Source organism: Dendrobates tinctorius, unplaced genomic scaffold, assembly GCF_039654945.1.
Source record: "Dendrobates tinctorius isolate UK_male_01 unplaced genomic scaffold, ASM3965494v1 ptg000028l, whole genome shotgun sequence".
NCBI lineage: Eukaryota > Metazoa > Chordata > Amphibia > Anura > Dendrobatidae > Dendrobates > Dendrobates tinctorius.
In genome coordinates this window covers 80,296,628-80,323,656 of record NW_027361696.1, presented here as the reverse complement: position 1 = coordinate 80,323,656, position 27,029 = coordinate 80,296,628, and the positions used below count along the sequence as shown (strand labels likewise).

General features: G+C 44.0%; 1 protein-coding gene across 1 annotated transcript in view; it reads right to left on the bottom strand.

The window, feature by feature from the left end:
• CD37 (CD37 molecule) overlaps positions 1-27,029 on the bottom strand; it is a 124,808-nt gene that overhangs the window by 42,880 nt on the left and 54,899 nt on the right. The window contains exons 2-4 of the mRNA XM_073571069.1: positions 17,172-17,250; positions 3,833-3,905; positions 2,195-2,319 (exon numbers count right to left, since the gene is read on the bottom strand). Of these exons, the coding sequence (XP_073427170.1) occupies positions 2,195-2,319; positions 3,833-3,905; positions 17,172-17,237 (264 nt within the window). The 5' untranslated portion in view covers positions 17,238-17,250. The remainder of the gene's footprint in view (positions 1-2,194; positions 2,320-3,832; positions 3,906-17,171; positions 17,251-27,029) is intronic.

The window sequence follows — 27,029 nt, the reverse complement described above, 5'->3', positions numbered from 1 at the left end:
TCAAGGATTTTCTTGGAGTCACCTGTGGTGTCCGTGAACTTTGCCAACTCCTCCTTACATTGTATTTTTTTTTTTTATTCATTTCCCATTGCTTTGAATTGGTAGATGTTTTACATGTAGCTAGAAGAACATGCAATTATGCATTAGGCCCCATTCACATGTCTGTGCATCACTAACATGTTCTAGCCATGTTTTCCACCGGGCAGGAGAAGGTTGGAATTATTTTATTTTTGCTTTGCTTTTTTGCATAGGAGAAAGACAAATGCAGCACGGAGGCTAATATTATACACGGACCAAATTTGGATGAAAATTGGATTTAGCGCACTAATAAAAAATGGGCTATGTTTTTTACTTGTATAGAAAAAAAAAAAAAATCGACATTTGAATGAGACTTTATTTTATGATCTGAGAGTTGTGCTTTGTCCTGAGGGGCAATAATCGTAAACAGCAGTCTGCAGTTGGGTGTCTCTTATTACTTGTGTCTCTTTTCAGATTGGCTCATATCCTTAGTCATATTATGGGGTCAGACTTCAACTAAGGTTTCTTTCACACGTCCTGATATTTCCAGTACCGTGTGTCCATGTGTGTAATACATGCAGCACACGTGTGGCAACCGTGTGCCACTCGTGTGAAGCATACGTACCACACGGACGGCCGCCGGGGAAGAAGCGCTACACTAAACGCTGTTCTCCAGCAGCAGGTGCTGAAGACTGCTCTCATCATCCTCCCCTGCTCTGTCGGTGATCAGCGTGAGCAGAGGAGAATGATGAGAGCTATATTAAAGTCAGAATGATGACAACAGGTGGGGGCTTTGGGACAATTACTCCCATTATCCGACACTTGCTGCCGCTAATAACAGTGACAGCGGGAGCGGATGATTGGGGTATTCCTCAGCTGCCGCCTTGCGATCTAATGAAATAAATTAATGAAAAACCTGACGTGGGTTCCCCCCCTATTTTCTGCAACTAACCAGGCAAAATTCACACCTGAGGGCTGCAACCCTCAGCTGTCAGCTTCATCAAGGTTGGATATCAAGAATTGAGGGGTCCCCACACTGTTTTTTTAAATTATTTAAATAATTTAAAAAAATGGTGTGGGTTTCCCCCATTTTTGACAACCAGCCTTCCTAAGGCGCATCTATTAGATTTGCCATTTCTGGTGCTTTGCCCGGCTCTTCCCACTTGCCCTGTAGCGGTGGCAAGTGGGGTAATATTTGTGGTGTTGATGTCACCTTTGTAGTGTTATTTGACATTAAGCGCGAGGTGTCTATAAGACACCTATCCATAACTAATCCTATAGTTATATGTTAAATGAAGACACAACTGTCACAACACGTGCCAGAGACATGGATGTGTGAAAGATGCTTTATAGGATAGCTACTTTGTGCAGGTGGGTGAGAGCTAATTTTATACATACCAACTACACTATTAATAAAAAAAAGAGAAATTCATGTCTGCCCCTAAACACCCTAAAGCAAGCAATATGTCAATTTTGGGAGGGGTCGATGCAACTGCTGCCCCTTCCGGGCCAGGGTCATCTCTAAATTTGCTTGGATTGGTTTAAAAAGATTGAGACCATTCATGGCTGTTACCAACTGTGCCTATGTAATAGATTGGCGCCAGGCTTTAGGTAAAAGGTTTCAAATAGGGGAAGCCCTTAAAGGAAACCTGCCACAGGGAAGACTGTCAGTCACTGAATAGGACCTCCAACTGGACTCATCAACATACAAACAGCAGGGCTATCAATGAATAAAATTCAAGCTTTACTGATACTTTTCCCACAAAAATGTATATCACTCTGATCAGCTCCTCCTGCTCCATAACATCCTGCCTGCAGATCAGATACTATTTTCAAAAAGACAGGCTCCCTTTAATGTCTACAGGCGGAAAGGTGTTGATCTTGTGAAATAAGCCATTCTAGGAGATGCATAAAAAGAACACATGGCTGCTATTTTCCAGAAATGCATCTTTTGTCTGATTTTGGTCGTTGGTGCAATACCAGACAAAATCTATGGATAACGGTGGCGCTGTTCTACTGTCAGTTGTAGCAGTTCTTTCCTTTAGCTCTTTATGCCCCTGTTCGCTCACACTAGGTTTTCAGGTTTTCCATGGATTCACCAATGACATAAATAATCTCTGGCAAACAACTCAGATGCTATGTACACCGAATGAACAGAAAAAAAAAGTTTGCTTACAAATCCAAGGAGACACTTGATCTCTTTTAATGAACCTAGGCATCCCAGAAATCCCAGCAGCATGGTAAGGATCCCGACTCCTGAGAACACATAGGACCAAATCTTCAAGGTAGGAGTAGAAGACCCTGAGGGAGGAAAGACGGGGAGCAAGAGGGGAGAAACAGGTTACATAAATATGAAGAGCTGAATCACTCAGCTTTATTTCTGAAGATTTCAGCCCTAGCCTGGGGGGATCGAACTACAAAGATTCCTGCGAGTTGGAGCAGGGCCTTAATTCCCTTTCTTTATCCTTATGTCTCTATTTTCTCATGTCTGAACTTTATAATTGAGCTGTTTTATCTCTGCCTGGGTCACTTATTCTATAGGATCAAATGATTGAATAGTGTGTTCAAAGTTTGTAAATTTATACGACAAAATAGTTTCACCTTTAATGAACCTGCTTGCAAATCGAGAAATTACGTAAATACAGAAAAATAAAATCTCATTTAACTGCATGTGTTTTGGGCTAAAAATAATTTTTCTAATTGGGTTTAGTTAAAAATTTTGCACCATTTGCCTTCTATCACCTCTGTGTTGCAGTGTCTATTGTTGGCTGCAGAATGAGTTATCTGAGACATCAGTAGTGAGCTCGTTCTGATGGTCCAATGGGAACTTTTCTAACTAATCTCTTTTCATGAGGTCCTCTCGGTTGATTTATGACTACAGACCACATCAAAGTTAAATTTGTAGTGAAATAAAGAGCCTGTAAATGAAAAATTGTGCAAAATTTTTCATAAAACTGAATTGCAAAAGAGACGTTTAGCCGAAAAGACATTAATTTGATTTAAAAAAATGGACAATTAATTTGCCTTTTGCTGTAGGGAAACAGAATACTTGTCCTAGATTTCCCCCACAGAATATAACTGACCACCGGATGTCTTAGTATTCAGAGAAATTGTGATCACTTTATCTTTAAGGAGCCCAGCTGACAAAAAAACTAAATTAACTTCAAGGGGTTGTCCAGATGTGAGGTTGAAGTCTGCAGTCACTTTATGTAACTGCAGACTTATGAATCCTACAGCGCGCACACTGTGCGCTGTCAGGATTCTCCAGTGTCCGGGGACGGGTGCATGACCACAAGTATGTGAGTTGCAGTCACATGCCAACTAGACATGTGCAACCTCGCTCAATAAAAGTGCATACTTGCTGTCAACCGCACCATTGTCGGCACCGGAGTACTGGTGTATCCAATAGGGTTTAGGTCTGGAGACAAGCTGTACACTGACTACTATACATTGTATCAAAGTTTCTGATCTTCAATCATGTCCCATGAAAAGATATAATACAATTTTTTTACAAAATGTGAGATGTGTACTCACTTTTGTGATATATTGTATGTCTCCTACCCACTCTAATAGATGTACAAAGTCTTTTCTGCTAATATCTGGTTTGTAGTAAGGATAGTGTATGTGTTATACTAGTCAAACAGCAGAAACTCCTAAACCTCTTCAGGAAATAATAGGTTAATACTGATAGAAAGAAGACCACCATTTTAATGACCGCTCAGTCCAGCCAAAAAGCTCTCTTACTCTTTGTGGATGTAAACAAAAAGACATGGCATGTAAGCAACAGAGCCTCTCCAAAAATGATCTCACTCACCTATCATAGATGCAAAACTGCTCCTGTCAAACAGGATCCAGAGTCCAAAACATAAGAGCACGCCTCCCAGGACCTGCCAGGAACAGAACATACAGAGTCACTCGATCAATCAGTAATGTCCTTACCAACATCTTACCCATAGTAATAGATTAGCCGAAACAAACAATTTGCTGCACAAGTTACTCGTATTTGCATATGTTTTGCATGCAACAGCAGAACTACAAGCAGCAATCCTCTTAGGCCTGTTTCACACTTCAGTTGTTTGACGTCAGTTAAAATCCGCCAAAGAGTAAAAAAACGGATCCGTTTCCATTTGACAACAAACGAATGCACCAGATCTGTTTTTTGACGGATCCGTTTCAGCCACCAATGTCTGAAATTTAAAGCAATAGGACTCTGGAAAAGGAGAGAGAGATTGATTTTTGCTGCCAGAACGGGTTTTGGGGTTAAATTTCATGAAAGGAAATTCTTCCGGGCATGCTCAGTATAAAAAGGCGGATCAGTTGGCGGATTCCGTCAATTAACGGTTGGCAACGGATACATCACCCATAGGCGTCCATTATAACGCATGGCGGACAGTGACGGATCCGTTGCTATCTGCTGTTTTAACGCAGAAAAAAAACGTTTCATTGTCTGTCCCACTCCAGACAGCGGACGCCAAAATTATGAGGGATCCGTCAAAAAACGGATGCAACGGATGACCATCCGTCAAAATCCACCGCTAATGCAAGTCTAAGGGAAAAATGGCAGATCCGTTTTTTTCAAAAAACAGCGGATTTTGACTGACGTCAAACTACTGAAGTGTGAAACAGGCCTTAAGGAGTCATTTTTTTAATGGCCCTTTAACTCAATCTCGAGATTTGGCAACGTGATGGCTGAATGTGCAAGCCTAGAGAGGTACACCAGGGTCTTCTCCTCTGTTATTTTGATAGTATCAAGCCATTGGGTTGCTGGTCTTCCTCTTCGCCTTGTTCCTTCTATTCTTCCGACCTTGATTTCCTTCTCCAGTGATTGCTCTCTTCATATGATGTGTCCAAAGAAGACAAGTCATAGCTTGGTGATCCTTGCTTCCAGTGACATGTCTGGCTTGATTTGTTCCAAAATTGATTTGTTTGTTCTTCTTTCCATCCATGGCATTGATAACATCCTTCTCCAGCACCTTTTTTCAAATGAGTCGATTCTTCTTCTGTCTTGTTTCTTTATCATCCAGGTTTCGTAACCATAGTAAAGACTAGAATATGTACGAGCCGTGTCTATATCACCAGTTAAATGTTCCTCGAAGACCTTTTCCAGTGACTTAATTATTGATTGGCTGATCACTATTCTCCTATTAAAGGGTCATACAAATAAGAAAACCCATTTTAATAAGTCTATTAAGGAATTCTGAATTTATAGAGATGGGATCCTTATGTCCCAAGCCAAAGTGAAGAATTGCAAAGAGCATCTGTGTCTCAGGAGGACCAGTTCCATTTTGCATTAGAGATGGTAAACTGCAATACTAAATTTCCCCTCTGGTGGCACTGCAGGGAAATTGTACACTTACTGTTATTAGGTTTCCTCATATAAAAAAGCTAATCGCTGGGGGTCTCAACAGGGGATACTTTGCCATGTTATTGTCAAGGGCCCAAAAGGGGAATCCATTTAATTTATTGTGAAAGATGGAATGGCTCCAGTTAGCAGCAAACAAATTCTAGATATAGAGTAGTAAAGGAAAGAGGAAGACAATGTTCCCACAATTGCCCTGGGATCCTGCAAGCAAGTTACAGACTGTTTCACTGTCTATAAAACAAAACTGTGCTGTAACATGTAACAATCAGAAGTTATGCTTCAGAAACATAACTTCAAGTTCTTGGACCCCAATGCAAAACCTGTAAGGGGCCTCCACTTGCAATGTGTCAATCATAGTACTGGTATATTTTTATATGTCAGAAAGGCTTTTTCGCTTGAGTGGAAGTTTATATACTGGCCCGACCAGCCAGCAAGTGCACTATGCCTGTAATTTAGCCTTTATGGAAAATAGTACAGTTGTGGCTAAAAGTTTTGAAACTGACAAAACTTTTGTTTTTCTCAAAGTTTGCTTCTTCAATTTTTATAGCGGAAATTTGTATTAACTTTAGATTGTGATCAGATGAATTTCAAAACGTTGCAAAGTCATTTGCCATGAAAATTAAGTTAATCACTTAAACCCCATTTCCAGTGACTTTCAGCCCTGCCAAAGCTCATGAGAAAGTGTTAATGAGGACAAAGCAGCTGATTTCACTCTGTCATGCTGATTGCATTATAAGAGTAGGACCTGCACAGCCAAGAACAACAGCAGCCTTTGCCCACAAACAGGTTGCCAATTGTCAGTCATTTAGTGCTGCACATTGGCTGGTGCTCATGTCTCTTAATAAGCAGTCATATTGGCAGTGATACAGTGAGCTAATGAGTGTATTGGGTAAAATGACACAACCTTGATACAATAGTCTACAGTATGAACAGTGAGACAGATCCGTGGTTGGAGTTGGTCTTGTTAAAGTAATACTAACCTTCAGATCCAACAGAATGGTTACAGATGACCCGTAGGCCAACTCTGGACAGTGGCTATTATTGAGCCTGAAGAACTGAGAACTCTGCAATAAAGGACTGTTTCTCAACTCTGTTGTGTAACCAACAATATCTGTGCCTCCAGAATGTCTCCCTAGTGGAAAGACTGACCATTCTGCCAGTTGCCTCATACTGTGTAAATAGCCATTGCAATTAATTGCTGGGTCTTTGTTAGTCACTGTGCCATCTTTGAAGTGTTGTACCACGTTAAGAGTCACAAGTCACACACCCAAAATTGACCGTCTTACAAGTACATGGAGAACTAACAGTTATGTGGGTTCTTATGTAATGATGGTGGGAGCTGATGGATTGCTCTCTAACACTCAAGGGTTAAATGTATTTGATGGTCATGTATGTGGTAATAGTATACCCACAGTGGCTGCAGTTAGCTGGGACAGGGTTAACTGTAGTGGCCAGCCCAGTTTGGGAGGGGAAACTAAGAAAGTGCAGGAAGTGACAGTCTGTGTGTGCAGGTCTGAGCTGCTAGGGACAGGGTGAGCCTAATACTCGGGGCAGCTGATTACTGTAAATACCCATCCGTGTGATTCCATCTAATGGCCTGGGGCAACCTCGAGAAGGACATCGGGGGCCAGAGGCACACTCAGCCTGGAAAACTACAGGGAAATATGGACTCAGACTACATGAGGCGAAAGGTATTGCAATCCAGATATACTGATATGTTAGGCGTCGGGTTCCTGCAGTGGCTCAACAGGAATCCAGAGCCTCACATTCTGCGGTCTCCCCATTATCCATCGTCCGCAGAGGAGATTGCTCAGCAATTCCGATGTCCCAGATGCTCTGCCCGGTCCTGCTCTGTGGGTCTGGCAGTTGCTGCCACCTTTGGGTCAGCAATAGCAATGCAGGCTGTTCAGCAGCAAATCGCTGGAAGGTCCCGGAAGCGCATGGCTATAAAAGGCCCACATGGCCGCTTGGCCATGCACTAGTATAGTCTCTAGTTGCTACTGTGTGAATGATGATGGATGAATGAACCTGCAAATGACTCATTAAGATCCCCTTCCTCTGATATTACGAGTGTGTATAGGGACTTAAGTTTAGAGTCTGCGCCAGCCAGTGGCAAGCTGCAAGCCACAACAGCATCCTCCACAGTGCTAGCGTCCGACAGTGCGCCTGCTAAAGGGCATTGTCGATTAGCGGCAGTGTCTGTCGTCGCGTTGCAGTCTGCAGCACCTCTGGGCGTCCGCAGTTGCGACGCCGCACGCACGGTAGGTCTAGACGGACTCTGACCCTCTGCCTAGGGCCCAGCTCCTGTGACCATATATCGTGCATGCACTTATCTGAGACCTGTGAGTCCAATAGGCTCAGCATTTATGTTAATTCCTTAGGCGTCTCTGTGAAACTAACAGAGTACGCCCAGCGCACACCGGGTGACGTCTAACCAGCGTGCAATGTACCGCCACATAGCGCGTCTGCCATTATCTAGCAGCGGTTTAACACCTACTGCACGGTGGACCCCGAGCGGCGAACGCACTTTATTATTTATTTATTTAGTGCGTTCCGCCGTTCCTAACATTATACTAGTGCCAGGGTCTGGCGGACCAGCAGCAGCTACTGCAGTACATTTGGCAACTGGAGGACAAGCTGGAGGACAGGTTGGCTACTCTCGAGAGTGCCACCTCAGCTGCGAAGTTTACTGAGGCTGCAGCCCAGGCAGTCGCAGAGGCCGTCTCACGTGTGTCCACGTCCACGCCAGCGCTGACAGTTTCCCTCCTCCCGTTACCCGATAAATTTTCTGGAGACAGCACCTCCTGCAGGGGTTTCATGAGACAGTGCTCTATCCAGCTTGAATTACTGGCCGCGCGATTCCCTACAGAACGGGCTAAGGTGGGGTTTATCATAGAATCGTAGAGTTGGAAGGGACCTCCTGGGCCATCTGGTCCAATCCCCTGCTCAAAGCAGGATTCACTAAATCATCCCAGTCAGATGTCTGTCCAGCCTCTGTTTGAAGACTTCCATTGAAGGAGAGCTCACCACTTCTCGTGGCAGCTTGTTCCACTCATTGATCACTCTGTCAAAAAGTTTTTTCTAATATCTAATCTGTGTCTCCTCCCTTTCAGTTTCATCCCATTGCTTCTAGTCTTTCCTTGTGCAAATGAGAATAAAGTTGATCCTTCTACAATGTGACAGCCCTTAAGATATTTGTAGACAGCTATTAAGTCTCCTTTCAGTCTTCTCTTTTGCAAACTAAACAATCCCAAATCCTGCAACCTTTCCTCATAAGACAGGGTTTGCAGACCGGTCACCATTCTGGTTGCTCTTTTCTGAACTTGCTCCAGTTTGTTGATGTCTTTTTTAGAATGTGGTGCCCAAAACTGGACACAATATTCCAGATGAGGTCTGCAGCACCTCTTGGCGTCTGCAGTCGCGACGCTGCACGCACAGTAGGTCTAGACGGACTCTGACCCTCTGCCTAGGGCCCAGCTCCTGTGACCATATATCGTGCGTGCACTTATCTGAGACCTGTGAGTCCAACAGGCTCAGCATTTATGTTAATTCCTTAGGTGTCTCTGTGAAGCTAACAGAGTACGCCCAGCGCACACCGGGTGACGTCTAACCCGCGTGCAATATACCACCACATAAACCGCTGCTAGATAATGGCAGACGCGCTAACACCTACTGCACGGTGGACCCCGAGCGGCGAACGCACTTTATTATTTATTTATTTAGTGCGTTCCGCCGTTCCTAACACTGATAGAGGTGAGGAAGATTCTCTAAGGCTATGAAAGCCAGAGATAGGGACATGCCAAATATATTCCGAGAACCAGGGCTGAATTTGTATTCCGTACCTGTGGGAAAGATGACAACCCATTAGGCTTTATCCTTTGCATCTGCCTGTAAATACTATACAGACTGCCATTAAGAAAGTAAATGTTTGGTTTTTATAAACCATGTGTCTCCTGGATTAATTGCTGCCCTGGTTCCAGAAGAAGGATTCCTGAAGTCAGCAGAGGCCTACAGGCAAGAAGTAAGTGGAAAGCACCACATACTCAGCAGCACACGGGGACTGGGACACACCTTGTCTGTAGAATGCCTGAACTAGTGGGGACTGAAGCTCGCCCACGATTACCTTGCTTGGGTGTCTTACACTTACACTGGATTCATTCACATATTCAGTGTACATTTGTGACTGCCACTTTTCCTCTTTCCTTTCTTGGGATTGGTCCAGACAATCAACAGGCCGGAAATTCTGGCATCAAAGAGTTCAATGACCCATATGGAAAGCAGAAGTCTGACACATGACCATCATGGGGGTGCCTTCCCTTTAGTTCAGAGCTAGGATAGTAGAGTACAGTATTGGAGCATTATAAGACAGGTCAACACGCTTCCTCTTTCATAGAACTAATGGTCTTCTGGTAGCCAGTATTTTATGTCCTATTATACTCTAACCAAACACAAATCTAAGCTATAAATACAAAACTAGTGTCCAGCATCTAATTATAGTTTAGCATAATACTGTAAATGAATTATTCTTGCTGCAAATGGTTAAGAAAATAGTACTACTAACATATGTTGGCAACAGATAAGGGCATACGTACCAGGTGCGTAGCTATAATAGCTGCAGGAGTTGCAATCGTACCTGGATCTTTGAACTAGAGATCCCAAAAGGTCTCTTTGGCCCATATGAAAAGACCATTACTATTAAAGACTTGCAATAACTGGGGGTCTCATTGGAGCTTTGGCATTAGGGCATACAAGCTTCAAGTTATGCCACTGATACATACCAAAGAGGGCGATTGCCGGAATACTATGGGGCCTTTTTTTACTGGGTGGTGTGAACTTGTGCCGAATGCCTTTTAAAAAAAAAAATACACAACAAAGCAGTAGACAGGTAATGGCCCAATAGTTTTGGAAAGTGGCAAAAGGGATAAATGGACACCGTGTGATACTTTAATAGGTGGTATAGTGCACCGTGGTTGGTTCGGTGGGACAGAGTGACCACAGGAAAAGTTCACAGCAATGTGTTTAGTGTCCACACACACAGTGTACAGCACACCGTCTCCTCCTGATCGCAGCCGGAAAACAAAACAGTCCGTGGGAGTCCAGTTGTCAAGGTTGCCAAGGGTGACTACATGCTGCGGGGTGCCAGGAATTCCCTCTGTTGGTTCTGTGTTAGCTCACACAGGCTGAGTTTCTGCAGAGCCGTATGCTCGGCAACTTGCAAACTCCAAACTGACACACCCAAACCCTTGCTGCAGGTTTTTTTTAAACTGGAATCTGTGGCCATGAGCCACTTGCAAGACCAGGCCTGGATAAAACGGACCACCCAGCTACCTTCCTGTAGTCCGTTTCAAAAATAAAAGCCCATAACGAGTTTTCCTGAACAATGCCTTGGCCAACTAGCTTGACCTGGTCCATGCTTACTTTTATTTTGCCTTGTGACTCACAGGCGTTCTTCTGTGACCAGAAGGCACTCCAGTGGGTCTAAGTCACAATCGACATGTGACTGGACACACTGCCTCCAGTAGGGCGAATTAATAGCACACGCGACCCTGGATACACCGCCTCCAGCAGGGCGAATTTGAGAAATACACGTAAAATCGGATACACCGCCTCCAGCAGGGCGAATTTAAATAATAAGGGGAAACACCAGGGAAACAATAACAATGGTGGGCCCTGCGATAGGGAGCGGGGACATGGAGACCTCCTGCACTCTCCTGAGTCAGTGTCTCTACACTCCTACCGATCCCTAGGCCGGTTCCGCACTGGGCGCCGCTCAGGATACCTTTAAACCCTAGCTCGCCCTGCACCTACCCCTTTCTAGTATAATGGCCAGTGCAGAAACTAATCCCACCACTGCACTGAAACACATACAAGGGACAGTGACAAAACAGGGAACACCACTTAGCTCTGCTCTGTTGCTCTTGCTCCTAGCAACAGAGTCCACCACCAGAATGCAGCTTTTCCTCCAGATTCGCTGCAACCTCACCAGGCCTTATCAGAGCTGCAAGGAACTCTCTCACTAGCTCCTTCCTCCACCAAGGATGGTTGGAAATGAATACTATCACCAACAATCAGTAAGAGCACATGACACACCTTTATAGTAGGCCAGAGGAATCACACCTGCTTAGTTATCAAGTGCAATGACACCACCACCGGGGGCAAACTAACCCTGAGCAAACAGCTCACAGAAAAAAGGTTACTTGTGTTTTTATCTGACATGATCCAGCATGGATCATGACAGTACCCTCCCCTTAATGAGGGGCCTCTGGACCCTCAAGACCGCTCCTCATCAGGGAACCACCTACAGCAGGGACGCCCAGATCCAGAGTTTACCTCTGCCACTACCTGTACCTCAGGTTGATGACAAACGAGCCCACTGGTGTTGGCAACATTTGTTCTGGAGGCACTACACATCTCCGAAGCGCTGACCTGGGGAACGAGTTGTGTATGTGTATGTTTGGTATGAGCTGGTAACACTCCACAACACACTTCCACTGGATGTTTTTTGGTGGCCACCCATACATGCTCGTTCACACACAGGTCCGGACCCGAATGTTTATTGCCACTCGTTCGTTTGTCACCATTTGCTGAACTCTTTCTAGGATTGACAACAGAGGCGTCCCCCTGTGTCACCACACTCACACCCCCGCACTTCACCAAGGGGAACACCACCCTCCAACCCCTTCCACCACGAGGTCTGCGCCTCCCAGGGTTGGCCAATGGTGAGGGTTGAGACTTGCCCCTACTCTCCTGCAGCAGATCTGCTGCTCTCACCGGAGAGGAAGGGGTCCGTAGCAGAGAGACGGCAGAGACAGTAGTCCCTGCTATGAATGAGTCACCGTAGGAGGCAAAAACAGAAATAATAGCTAAGTCCAGAAAACCAGAGAAGTTGGCAGCTATCAGATTGCAGACCCCTGAACCTAACAACAACTAGCAGTAGCCGTGGGGGGTTCCTACGGTGCCCTAGACCCCTCGATGACAGCCGGAGAACTACATAGCCTAAAGACAGAAAGGGAAATCTAAACTGCCCCAGAGCAGACCCCAAAGCAATAGGCAGCCCCCAACATATAATGACGGTGAAGCAAGATGAAAAAACACTCACACAGATAGAAAGATAGGCTGAGCAAATGATGGGGCCCAAGCTAACTAAATAGGAACGAATAGAAAAGCTGCTATCTGCAATCCGCCAAAACCCTCTCAAAAACAAGAGCCAACAGACTGATAGGGAAAAAAGCCCTGAAGACGCTAGGCTTCGAAAAGACTATATCAGTACTCAGGTATTTTCTGAAGACAGAGCAAAAAGGAATTCAGCTCACCCAGCAGGGAAAGGCAGAAATCCAGAAAAACAAGGCAAAACAAAACCAAAACACAAATGCAAAAGGTAGAGCAGAAAACTTAGCTTTTGAGGAGCAGGAATCAGACTGGTCTCCAAGAATCCCTCAGAGTAATCACCCGCAAGGCAGAAGGGCGTCGGCTGCCTTATATCCAGTCAGCAATTCCAGTCACCCAGTCATCATCATTCTGCTCAGGTGCTTTGTAATCAGCTTCACTACGTTCCTTCACCAGAAGAGGGAGTTCATCAGACCTCAATGGTGAAGGGAAAAATGAGCTCACAACTAGTCCCTAGGCAGCAGCCCTCACACGACTGCCCCCAGCTGACCACTTCCCTCGCCTGCCAATCTATTACCGGGTTTTGTCTTTTCAGCCAAGGGAGGCCTAAAATGATAGGTACTGGCATTCCCTCCAAGACGTAGCATGACAAGGACTCCTCATGCTGTCCTATACGTAGATAGATATTTTCTACTACTTGGGTCAAGCTCCCCTGGCTCAGTGGAACAGAGTTTATGGCCTGGATGCTTATAGGTTGGGCAAGCATCCTACACCTCAGACCATGAGTCTGGACAAAACAAGCATCCACCAGACTGACTCCTGCTCCGCTGTCCACAAACACCGGTATCACCTCCGGTACCCCGCCAGCCAACACCTCTGCTGACATAGTACCCTGGGAGGGCAAAATGGAGGAAATATACACTCCCTGATCGCCTGCCTCCTAGCGACCAGGGGGATGCGGCTTCTTAGATGGCACAGAACATTTGGCGCGAGTTGGGCAAGCCTTCAGGACATGACCAGTCTGCCCTCAGAAAAAACATGCCGACACCACTCCCCGAACCGTAGGCGGCTCCGTACACAAACTAGCTCCTCCTACTTGCATGGGTTCGTCTGGAGACTTTGCACGTACTGGGCAGGCTCTCATGAAATGACCCGGCTTCCCACAGGAAAAGCATACCCCCCACCCCGACGAGCCGCAGACACCCTCTTTTCTGTACCAACAACACCGGGCTGTCTGGGTTCCTCCGTCCGCACTGGTGGGTCCTCCTCCCTAGCGAAGACAACAGGGGGCACATTTTGTGTATGTCTCTCCCGAAGGCGTCTATCCACCTGGATGGCAAGGGACATGGCGGCCTCCAGCGACCTGGGAGCGGTGTACTGCACCAGAGTATCCTGCAACTTTGGAGACAGACCCTGCACAAATTGACTGCTAAGTGCAGGGTCATTCCACTGAGTGTCAGTGGCCCACCTCCTAAACTCTGAGCAGTACTCCTCAGCAACCCGGGCTCCCTGTTTACACCTACGGAGTTTGGATTCCGCCAGGGCAACGCCATCAGGATCCCCATACACTAGCGCCAAAGCCGCAAAAAACTCGTCCACGGACACAAATGATTGAGAATCGTCCGGTAGGGAGAAGGCCCAGGATTGGGGATCCCCTTTAAGAAGGGACATAATGATTCCCATCCGTTGCTCTTCACTCCCTGATGAACGTGGATGCAGCCTGAAATGCAATTTACAGGCTTGCTGGAATACCAAGAAATGATCTCTCCCTCCAGAAAACCTGTCAGGGAGTGATATCTTGGGTTCTGGCTGAGCCTGTTCCTGATCCAAGCCCCCAGAGCCCACCAACAGCCGCAGCCCCCTAATCTCATTAGTAAGGGTCTGCAGCATTTGGGCAAAGGTCTGAACTGGGTCCATGGCTAGCAGAAAAAAAGGTTATGGTTGGTGATAAAGTCACGATCGACGTGTGACTGGATACACCACCTCCAGCAGCCGAATTTGAGAAATACACGTAAAATCGGATACTCCGCCTCCAGCAGGGCGAACTTAAATAATAAGGGGAAACACCAGGGAAACAATAGCAATGGTGGGCCCTGCGATAGGGAGTGGGGACATGGAGACCTCCCGCACTCCCCTGAGTCAGTGTCTCTACACTCCTACCGATCCCTAGGCCGGTTCCGCACCGGGCGCCGCTCAGGATACCTTTAAACCCTAGCTCGCCCTGCACCTACCCCTTTCTAGTGTAATGGCTGGTGCAGAAACTAATCCCACCACTGCACTGAAACACACACAAGGGACAGTGACAAAACAGGGAACACCACTTAGCTCTGCTCTGTTGCTCTTGCTCCTAGCAACAGAGTCCACCACCAGAATGCAGCTTTTCCTCCAGATTCGCTGCAACCTCACCAGGCCTTTCAGAGCTGCAAGGAACTCTCATTAGCTCCTTCCTCCACCAAGGATGGCTGGAAATGAATACTATCACCAAGAATCAGTGAGAGCACATGACACACCTTTATAGTAGGCCAGAGGAATCACACCTGCTTAATTATCAAGTGCAATGACACTTACCACCACCAGGGGCAAACTAACCCTGAGCAAACAGCTCACAGAAAAAAAGGTTACTTGTGTTTTTATCTGACATGATCCAGCATGGATCATGACAGTCTAATAGGACTCCGTCCACATCCTGAGCGATAAATTTTGACCCTCGCATATGATCCCCCTCCCTGCTCCACAGTGGCGACACCTGGAACTAGGGCCGGACTGGCCATCTGGCAATTCTGGCAAATGCCAGAAGGGCCTGTCTGGTTGTGGGCTGCCTTGTTTGCTACATTGTTAGCAGAATCGGTGTTCTCAAGACACGCATACTGTTAAGAGTTGTGACGGAGCAAAAAGTCACTGACTCCATCACTTACTCCAGCAGGCCACGGGTATCAATAGAAATATTGGTCTTGTAACAAATCTTGCTTTCCACCATCCAGAGTAATATTCGTAGTAATATAACCCATCTGGTGCTTGAGAATGGGCACAGCATGGGCCTGTGTGATTTCAAATGCCAGGGCTGAATTTCAGCCCCAGTCTGTACCTGCCTGGAACCCTAGTGGTGGGGCCATTTTGATTTATTTCAGGGTTCCCGCTACTTCTTATCAATGTTGTACAATAGCGTGGAAATAAGAAAAAAAACAATATAAAGTTAAAGATCCTCGTTACAGTATAGCCTTTATATGAGTTATATAGTCATGGTGAAGAGTTCATATAAAACACCATCTAAAATCGTCGAGTTTGCCAAGCATAGTTTTAATACTTGTGTACCACACCCGGAAAATTTCTAGGTTTCTTAATATTGTTTCTGAGAAAATGTCTAAAAGCTTAATCACCATTCACGGGTAAAGCATGTTACTAAAATATTGGCAAGCTCATTGGAGTGTCCTTTAGGAATACTTAAAAGGAAATATGCAGCAAGAGTTCAGTACATGACAACGTTTTCTCGATTTATGAAGCTATAGTGGCGGACCATTGTCAGAAATGGGCATCAACCCATATTGCTCATCAGTTGTTTCAGGCCCCGTGCCTGGTCAGTTCTAGATGCGTATGAGAAAAGCTGTAAAAACGTGTAAGAATTTGATATTGAATCCAATAATAGATAAAATTGAGGCATAAAAAGACTGGCAATGAAAAAAGCATAAATAGAGTGAATTGTATTCAACAACCACTATGCGAGGAAGAGATTGTAAGAGGACCAAAGGAATCAATGACTAGGAGCACTAGCGGACACAGACAGAAGAGGGCCCCTGTGCAAAAGCAAGATATGGGCCCTTCATCATAATGAACTCATGTTTTGGAGCTAGATGTTGGCCCCATTTTCTCTTAGGCGCTTGTTCGATTTTCTGTTTTTGCGTTTTCATATTTCCTCCCCTTCTTCCCAGCGCCATAACTTTTTTTTCAGTCAATATGGCCATGTGAGGACTTGTTGTCTGTGGAATGATTTGTACTTTTGCACTACACCATTGGTTTTACCATATCATGTACTGGAAAATGAGAATATAATTCCAAGTGCGGTGAAATTGCAAAAATATGCAGTTCAACAATTGTTTTCTGTTTTTTTTACAATGTTATGTAAGATTGTAGCAGAACATGCAAGTTTTTGCTTTAAAAAGGCGCAAAAAAGGTAAATGGCAAAAATAAAGAGCATTTTTTATTTAGTTCAAGATTATAACCCAAAACATGGTTTTGTATTATTAATAAAAAAAAGTTAGACCCCAATTCATTAAGACTGGGTTTTTGCACACCAGTCTCAATGAAGCGTGAACTGAAGAAAAATGTGTCAAATTCATTAAGAAGCATTGGGCGTAAAAATTCCAAAAAATTGAAAATTTTCATGCAATTTTGAGTTGCGTGAAAATTTTTGCCACATTTCAAGCAGTTTTACTTTACTAATTTGTAGCATAAACTGCTGGATGAATAGGGGCTTTAGTTGTTTATATAGGGACTTGATAGTTCAGGAATATGACAAAATGCTACAAAATTTGCTGTATTCATTAATAGACTTAAGATTTAATATAACCCAGAAAACACGAGAGGTTATTACGGCACTCAAGAATTACAGACTATAATAATCCATAAAATAATATATTTTTAAACTGTATTATGGAAATGTAAAAAATGAAATCCGCATAGTACTCACAAAGAAAAATAGGTTGAAGACAAATAGGAAATATTTTGTCACACTCAGGCAGCCTTTCATAGCCATCTTCTCTTTCCTCCTGTACAAAGTGCAAAAACAAAGTTACATACATGTCATTGTGTGGATGTTAATCTATTGTGTCATCCTTTGCCAGTGTATATAATTGTATACAGTTTATGTAAAATGGAAGATGGGCAAACAGTGTCTGCTCTCTTTTGGGACTCAGCCATGTGCACATAGATGAGAATTTTCCTTCATGTTGTGATAGGTCTTGATTCCTGGCCAGAAAAGGTAAGCACTCTTGGTTTTTCTGTCCCTTGTAATAAAGAAGATTAGAGTGACCATAAAGTCGGCCACACATATTAGAGGACTGCTGGCTGAACAATGCTTCAGCTGATTGTTCGCCTGACGGCCGTCTCAGCCTTCTCTCCCGCACACATGAGTGCTCGTTCGACTGAGTGCTCTTGTGTTCTCCATGAGAAAGCCACCAATAGAAATCTTCTGGTGGCTTTGCTTTTGGAGAACAAAATAATCAGCATTCTGAAATCAGAAATGTCCCATTGACCTCTCCCCGACATTCAGTTGGTCAGCACCCCCATTAACTTTAGTGTCGGCCATATCCATTGATATCGACATTAGTCTAACGTGTAAGGGGACCAAAAGGCTTTTTTATTTTTCTAATTTTCATTGCTAACTAATATTGCAGTTCTTCTGCTTGAGGGGTTATGTAAAGATTCATATCACTCTAAGAACGGGGAATTTGAGTTCTCCACTTTCATCGGTGCAATCACTGCCATAAAGCATAATTTGACTGGGGTGACAAATGCCCACAAGCAACATTGGCTCTGGAGGCCCACTGTTCAGCTAAATCCAAATATTACATTACTCTCAATGAAAATTTTACCTCTGCTTCTAAATAATAAACTGGGTAGTTTGTTAAATTAATGTTGAGATGCTGCCTTTGTCAAGTGTCTTATGCCAACTACTTTTTATATAAGCGGATATAAGCGTTTGCACAGAGGCCCACTGGGGAATTCACCTGTTCTCTTGTTGGCCAGTCCAAGACTCTTTCTATGAGAGGTCTGCCATATAGGATATTTAGCTGCTACCAATATTATAGTTAGCTAAGTTTAGCTAAGTTTATATATTAGTTAACACAATTTCAGACCCAATGGGCTTCAAATAATATTTCCAATTCCTAAATAATAAGCAGTCATGTGTTTCTAAAAGCTTATGACATGTTATTGACTAAATGTGTCTCCTCCGGGATCTCCTGTGGTTAAACAGCTGAATCAGGTTGTCTACTGCACTTTAGGAGAACCATTCCAAAACACTATTAATTACTTCAGATTTGGTGTCCTTGTGCAAATCAAACCCCATGTGAGTCCATTGTACTAGCATTGAGATCTACTGTAATGTATGAACCTGGTTTGTTCAAAACCCATAAAATAATGCCGTAAAAAAAATTAAATTGATTTTATACAACACCTAAAACTAAAACAGATTAGCAAATCTATAGACGTAAGAAGAAGGAAAAGGCAGTGTAATCAACTAAGGAACAGAAACAATTGCATACACTTACTCCTCATCAATGTATTTATTAGATGCAAGTCCATTCCCTAGTAATAACGGTCATTATATGAAATTGGTAGATTATCACTAGGTGGAAAATCAGATTGAAATACAAATCAGATGTAGACTATGCAGATGGCTGAACACCCATATAAAAACGGTTCTGGCTTTGTTTGGCACCGTCACCCTTGATACTAGCTGGCAAACACTTGTGCAGGACTCTCCTCTTTGTAGAAAATGCATTGTTAGAAAGAAAGCGAGAAAATTCTCAAAGGGTCATGACTGAGAAGTGCGTGGTGGAGGAAACAAACTCTTGCCTTTAGTGGAAAACTTCATCATAATGGAGGCATATTTTGTTATAGAGCCCCCTCTATTCTGTAAACACGCTGCATGAAGGGTGCATGGAAGGAAAATTAAGATGACATTACTTTTCGGTTGGTTTCAAGTTCTTTCTTTGTAAATTCTTCATCCTTCTTTTAGCTTTTTGATGTGTTTTTATCATAAAAAGTTGGAAATATAATATTTCCATTTTGTAGAAAAGGCTTTCATCAACCTGCAGAGCTGGAGACACCTGCACAAACCACATACTCAACAGCTAGAAGGTCATTAAACTATCACCTCCTACTAGATGATACACACTACTACCTATATTCTTCCCTCTACACTGTGATCACATTAATTGAACAGGTCTGCAAATCTATGATGTACAAAGGGGAGAAATTGACAACTTGTTGCTCAAACCTGTATGGCAGTCCTCAGTCAGTGAACACAACGGAGCCACTTTGAGAACTGTAGAATCAGTACAGTAAATTTTGTAAAATTAAAACCATGGATCGGTTTTAGTTTTATTTCTAGAGTTTCACTTTGATTTTTTTGTGTTATTTTAAAGAAAATCTGGAACATCAGCCACTGAAGAGAATGATAATGGTCTCCATATTTTTTAGAATGTCTGAGAAAATCTCTCAAAAAGGTGAGACCTTCCAGGTAGTCAGAAGAGCTTTTGCTAAAGCCTTTCAAAATTTCCAGGAAAGCAGCTCTTCTGGATGGATTCTTCTGTGTGATGCACCAGATGGAGCCCGATCATCTAAATGCTCATTTAGAGTGGCCTGAAAACAGGCATAACTAAGATGAGTGCTTTGTGCTCTGGCATCAATGGCCTCCTGAAAAGTCATCTCTAAAAGTAGGCAAGTATTTAATAAGTTATCTGCTGTTATCTAGTTCTTTTTCTAAAAAAAAAAAAAAAAAGTGTCAGTCAATGTAGTTTGAACTGCTGGATTTTTGGGTACTCCATTGAGAGGCTCTCAGAAAAAGGGGTTGCCTACAGGACTGCGAAAAGAGTTGGTAATCCTCAAAGGTGCCACTAAAGGCTTTCAAAACCTCAGTCCTTTTGGAGTTTTTCTTATGTGTGACGCTGAAGGATGATCTGTCAACAGATGGAGATGCGGTATCCAAATACACACCAAGAAGGCATAATAGAGACATGGAAAAAGCGGCATAGCTAAGGGAGGACATTTTGAGTACTGCACTTTGTACTTTGGTGCCAATGTCCTTCATGAAGGGTATCCCTAAAAACTGGCAAGTATGTAATGAATTATCTGTTGGTACATAGTCCTCTTTCCTAAAAATATAGACAATGTAGCTTGAAATGTTACTTTTAGGGGTACTCGATTGTAGTTATGAGAGATAGAAACAGGCAAATGTTTCACATCCCTCAAAAACCATGCTTGTCAACTCTTTTGGGTCCGTGCCAGAAAAACAGGAGACCTTCAAGACTGCCAGAAAATTACTTGTGCATGATGTTGAGATGGACTGTCATCAGATGGAGCTATGGCATCCAAATGCACATTTAAATGGCGTGGAATGAGCACAGAGGGGGAAGGGCATCCTTAATAGTTGACCAATACGTTAAAAACTACAGTACAATAGAGTAAGCCACATTCATGCACAGCCATCTCTTCTTCACCAGAGTACTGAGCAGTGAGGCATCCCAAATACTGGGCTGGGGCCACACAGAATGATATTGTATGTGGCCCCTGGCACATAGGTTGTGCTCTTCTGCTTCAAACACAGATAGCTAACCTAGAATGTAATCTAAGCTACTTAACAGTACAAACCAAATTATTTTATTGATGTCAATTGACCTGAGCCACGCTTTTCCGAGAGGTCTCATATTGCTCATTAAAGGAATTATTTATACGGTATCTCCTTAAAAAAGAGACTTGATGAACTTAGAAAGTAATCAGATGAATATTACTGCCACTTTAATTTTTATTCAAAAACTGAAAACATATTCGGAGATTTCTTTACATTCCTGCATTGAAAATACCTAAAGATCATTAGGTGATTATGTGTTATTATTCTGGGGGGAGACCCATACTGCAATTATCATGTTCAACATAATGGACTTAATGGCTAATCCAAACTAGATAACTTATAATCTGCAACGTCTTGAGTTGAAAGTCCTCTGGAGAGTATTGCAAGTCTTAAAGCACGGAATAATACCCGCAGCTTGATGTCCACCAATCCAGGTCCTGCATAATTACCGCTATGAATGATTTAGTTGGTATGTAATGTAAATGTGGAAGTAAACGTTAATGGAAGGGTTGAACTTAATTGTATGAAAGACTGATCCAACAGGAGATGTGGAAATACAGAATGTAACACATGGAGTCCATTAATCACCTAGACCTCCTTCTCCTTTATGTGCGTGTTCCCTTGGAAAGGTGAAGGAAAGGTCACAGATGTTGGTTGTACAGTATGAAAGAACAAGAATGCCAAAATGATCTGGAAAGTAAAAGCAGGAGGAAAACTAAGGAAAAAAATAAATATCTGCAGACAGAATTGCTCTGAGCCATTTGCAATGACTCATTCACCTAAACTTGCTCAGACAGCCAAATTATAAACACTATGCGGTGGAAGGGAGACCATGATAGAGATCATGCATTTAGGCTCAAGAAAAGTTACACCAGAGGTTTTCAGGATCACTGTTTGCAGTTGGCGATATCCACATAGAACCTTTACCCCTTAGATCCCCTGTCAGAAACCTCTCACCCAGCCAAACCAGTTTGCCTGCTTTTACACTCATGATTGGCACAACCACACTACTTCCCCATCCTGAAACATGTCTGCAAGCGAAAATGGAGTTTTGGGTTTGGCTTCTTATGGTTAGGCGTTGCTCTTAAAAGGATCGATATTGATCAAGCTATGACTTGCCTACTTTGGACACATGATACGAAGAGAGCAATCACTGGAGAAGGACATCATGGACAGAAGAATATAAATAAAAAGGCAAAGAGGAAGACCAGCAACCCGATGGCTTAACACTATCAAGATAATGGTGGAGAAGACCATGGTGGACCTATCTAGACTTGCACAAGATGGATCTTCCTACAGAGCGTTCATCCATCAAGTGCCATGGCTTGAAATTCAGCTGAAGGTGGTTAAAAACAAATTGACTTGAAGCCAGTTCCAGGTCTGTACACTGCTGTGTGGCCACTGTGTAGCTAAAAATTAGAATGGGACACATCACTATGCCAGTATGGCAACACCCTCTAACCTCCCATGTTCACTAGGAGATATAAAGGTTAGATTTCCACTAATCATAAAATTCAAGTGTTAGGCCTTCACTTCACACACTGGTGGACACAGACAGATAAGGGCCCCTGAGCTCATTATATTGCACAATTCCACCTCCTTTGGGAGTGGAAGTGCCCCTTTACCTCTTGGACCCCTAGGTGGCTGCACAGATTGTACCAATAGTGTTCTTGCCCCTGACTTCACGACCTTGGAATATTAGAAATTTTCCTTCCAAACTTTTTGATTTTAAGGGTAAATTATCTTTGATATAAGCAAACAACCAAATCTACTATGTGCAGAAGGAGGAACTTCCCTATAAGCTGTAAACTCAATGAGCAAGCCATTTGCTTTTGTAATTGAACTCTTCACCATAGGAAATGGTGAAAGGAATGAACAACAGGAAAATGGAAAGAGATTTATGTCAGCAGGTGCAAAACAAGGGGAGTTGCTTGTTTCAACCCCAGTTCTGGAAGGGAAGAGAAGACTTACACTCATGTTTTAATGACCTTTGAAATATAACGGGCTGGTCAATGTGCCTTTGAAAGCAAAAGCACACTAAGTGAAAGCTGGATTTTAGTTTAGAAACAGCAGGATTTTCAAAATCTTCCCATCTTTATTAATTACAGGACTTACTGTGGTGGTCATTTGGTTTTTTATTTTATAGAAAATGCTTCTCACAAATATCATTTTGTGATAACTTCTATCAGATACCTCGCAATTACCATGATCTTGTTGTAGCCATCTATCCATTATGAACCTTTTTTTTAGCCTAGACGATTATGCTATAAGGTTTGTACTGAGTTTGAACGTTATGAACTATCCATAGGATAGATGATAACTAGGGGTCCAACCAGTGGGATCCAACAGATCCCTAAAATAAAGATTTGCAGAGCCCCTTCTGGATGAAGAGACCGTGAAGCTTGTGCACTGCCACTTAATTCATTGTTTATAAATCTACAGGATATATTTAGTCAAGTAAAATTAATTATATTACAGATCCTTAAAAATTGCCTAATGCAGGTCTACTACTATTGATCCCAATAATGGGGTAGATGCATTATCAGCCAAAAATTGAGCAGTGACTGTTAGTGAATGAGAGTTAAAGGGGTTCTCCAGTTCTTTTAAATTCATTGCTTATGTGAGGACACAGCATTTCTTCTTAATTATGCCAGACGTAAAATTGTGTAGGCCCAGAAATTGTTGTCTGAAGTATTGACTATTTTTGTATGACAAAAATTTACCTCTAATATTATCTCCTACAATTTATTTTCTGTTATCTTTGTAAAACAGTAATGCATGGCCACTGAACAATGGTGTTTGCTGAAATGTTGATTAAATATAATGTCCATGCTAGACAGTTTGTTGGCATTCCCAAACAGGAGGAAAAACTATGCAAATAGATTACATTATCAAACAATGCAGGTTGGCCTCATTCACATCTGTCTCTGACCTCTGGATGTTGGTTGAAGGCCAGTTGTGCACTATATAAAGAGACTTTTCCTTCTGGTCGGGGTGACCAGGGCCGGACTGGGACTAAAATTCAGCCCTGGCATTTGAAGTTACACAGGCCCACTAGTCACATGGTGACTATATAATATCTTTGTACAATTGTAGGTTACAAGAAGTGACAGGAGATTAACACGACTATATAACAAGTAGTCACAGCTGTGCCCAGTATTTCAGCTCAGTCCTATTTATTGCTTTTAGGTACATTACTCCTCCCAAAGCTCTGTCCCCTTTTGTACGCACGGTGACAGAATTCCTGGCAGAACTGCTATCCATTGGGCAACCAGACCCCCTGGTCACAGCCGCCCCTATCATACCTCCCAACTTTTGAAGAAAGGAAAGAGGGAGAAAGACAGCGGCGCCGCTGCAAATTTTAGGCCATGCCCCGGCCACATCCATTTCGCAACTAGTCACACCCATGTCCATCCGCACCCATTTAGCACTGCTGATCACACTGACTGGTACTGAGGGCACAGTGGCTGACATTATGGGCACACTGACTGGCACTAAGGAAGAGAGAAAACAGAGAGAGAGAGAAAAAAGAAAACAGAGAGAGAAAGAAAGGAGAGCGAGAGAGAAAGAAAGAATAGAGAGAGAAAGAAAGAGGGGAAAGTAAGAAAGAACAGAGAGAGACAGAGAAAGAACAGAGAGAGAAAGAAAGAAGTAAAGAAAAAAAGAGAGAAAAGAGAGAAAGAAAAAGAGGAAAGAAAAAGAAAGAAAGAGGGGAAAGAAAGAACAGAGAGAGAGAGAAAGAAAAAAGAAAGATTAGAGAGAGAAAGAAAGAACAGAGAGAGAGAAAGAAAATGAAGGAAAGACAGAACAGAGAATGAGAAAGAAAGAACAGAGAAAGAAAGAAAAAGAGAGAAAGAAATAAAGAAAGATTCTATAAAGATACTATAGCAGCCCGGCTCCCATTGTAGTGCCCACCTGGGCCTCCCGATGCAGGACATATCATGATCCGCTCACATGGCCGGCATCCCCGATTCCAAGGCGATCCTGCTGTCTGCGCTGTCGGAGGAGGACATGGTGAAGGAACTGAAGCATTCCTAGTTCCGTCACAATCTCCTCATGAAATTATCTCATTTCCGGTCAGCTTCCAGCACATCACTTCCGGTGGAACGTCATGTGTGAGTTTTAAAATGCTCCTCGGGGCTCCACCGTGTACACCTCGTACACGCGCGGCTCCTCTCCGTACACACACGGCTCCGCTGCGTACACCTCGTACACACAGGGCTCCGCTCACCTCGTACACACGCGGCTCCTCTCCATACACCTCGTACACGCGGCTCCGTTCTGTACACCTCGTACACACACGGCTCTTCTCCGCACACCTCGTACACATCCAGCTCCGCTCCGTACACCCCGTACACACGCGGCTCCGCTCCGTACACCTCGTACACACACGGCTCCGCTCCGTACACCTCGTACACACACGGCTCCGCTCTGTACACCTCGTACACACACGGCTCCGCTCCGTACACCTCGTACACACACGGCTCTGCTACATCTACCCTGTAAACCCCTACTGACCCCACACATACTTACCTCATCCAGCACCATGACAACCAGCACAGAAGAGTCCGGCAAACACCAAGAGGCAGGGCTGTGCGCACAGGACCTGTGATGAGGTCACAGGAGGGGCCGAGTCAGGGGTCACATGATCAGGTGTCTGGACAAAGGCTCCTGATCGTGTGACCCCTGACTCCTCCCCTCCTGTGACCTCATCACAGGTCCTGTGTACAGAGAAGAGAGCAAGCAAGCAACGCTGTGAGTGGCTGAGGGGGGTCTCAAGCTAGGGCAAGGATGCGGTGCGTGGCAGCTTATCTCCCTGCAGTGCGCGCAGAGGACAACAGGAACAACAGTCCGGCCAGTGGCCGCATCAGCTGGCAAGCGGCCAGATGAGCGGGCACTGCCGCCCGCAGCCCACATGACAGTGGCCCAGCGGGAAAATGCCCAGTTGGGCATATTACCAATCCAGGCCTGGGGGTGACTCTTCAGGATCTCAGTATAGGGATCTACGGCCCCAGCTTGAGGAACACAGGACTGCTTCATTGACCATCACTAAAACCCCAGAGATGTCTTAAAGAATCCAGGTTGGGACAATCGGTTCAACTGGCCACATACCTCACTGCTCTCGGTTAGCTTCCTAAGCTTGTTGTTACCTCCTCGCTGTGTGGGCCCGCCAAAAGCGGGGAGCCACTGGTAGGGTATGCGACACTGGAAGCAGCTATTATCCCGGTAAGTCAGCGGACATAATTTGCACCATCTTTTGTATTTGCTGGGAAGGTTATGTATGCTATTGTGTGTTTGTGGTTCAATAAATTATTGCCACACTCTTTTACCCTCACCCTGTGTTATCAAAGTAGTGTTCTGCCCACGGGGAGAGAGGGCCGGCGTTCAGTGTTATGAGCCCTGGTCCATGCAGACTTTCTAAAGACAGACAGGCCAGCGGATGAGAGCACCCACTCACCCCTGTGTCTTCCCAGGGTGAAACTCATAACACAGCACTCCTGCTGATCAGCTGCTTCTGGTTACGGCAGTTGCCAGATATTAGCTTGTTAGGGTTATGGCTTGTTCACTATCACCTTTAGGAAAGGCCAGGTGATGCAAATTTCCCAGTTTTATAAAAATCCAGCCTCCTCTAATCTTGTGCCAAAAAACAGCAGCCATGGGTTCTTCTAAGCAGCTGCCTAACACTCTGAAAATGAAAATGGTGGAGGCCCACAAAGAAGGAGAAGGTTATAAGAAGATAGCAAAGCGTTTTCAAGTTGCCCTTTCCTCTGTTTGAAATCTAATTAAGAAATGGCAGTTAACAGGAATAGTGGAGGTCAAGATAAGGTCTGGAAGACTAAGCAAAATTTCAGGATTGCTAGAGAGGCAAAATAGAACCCCTGCTTGACTTCAAAAGACCTTCAGAAAGATTTAGCAGACTCTGGAGTTGTGGTACATTGTTCTACTGTTCAGAGACTCCTGCACAAATATGGCTTCATGGAAGAGTCTTCAGAAGAAAACCTCTCCTGCATCCTCACCATAAAATTCAGCATCAGAAGCATGCAAAAGAACATCTAAACAAGCCTGGTGCATTTTGTAAACAAGTCCTGTGGACCTCCTGATGAAACTGCAGAGGCAGTGAAACGTGTGTCGAGGTGCGATGTATGAACCTCACATCCTCTCTATCACAGCCACAGGTAATGGATCTATGGA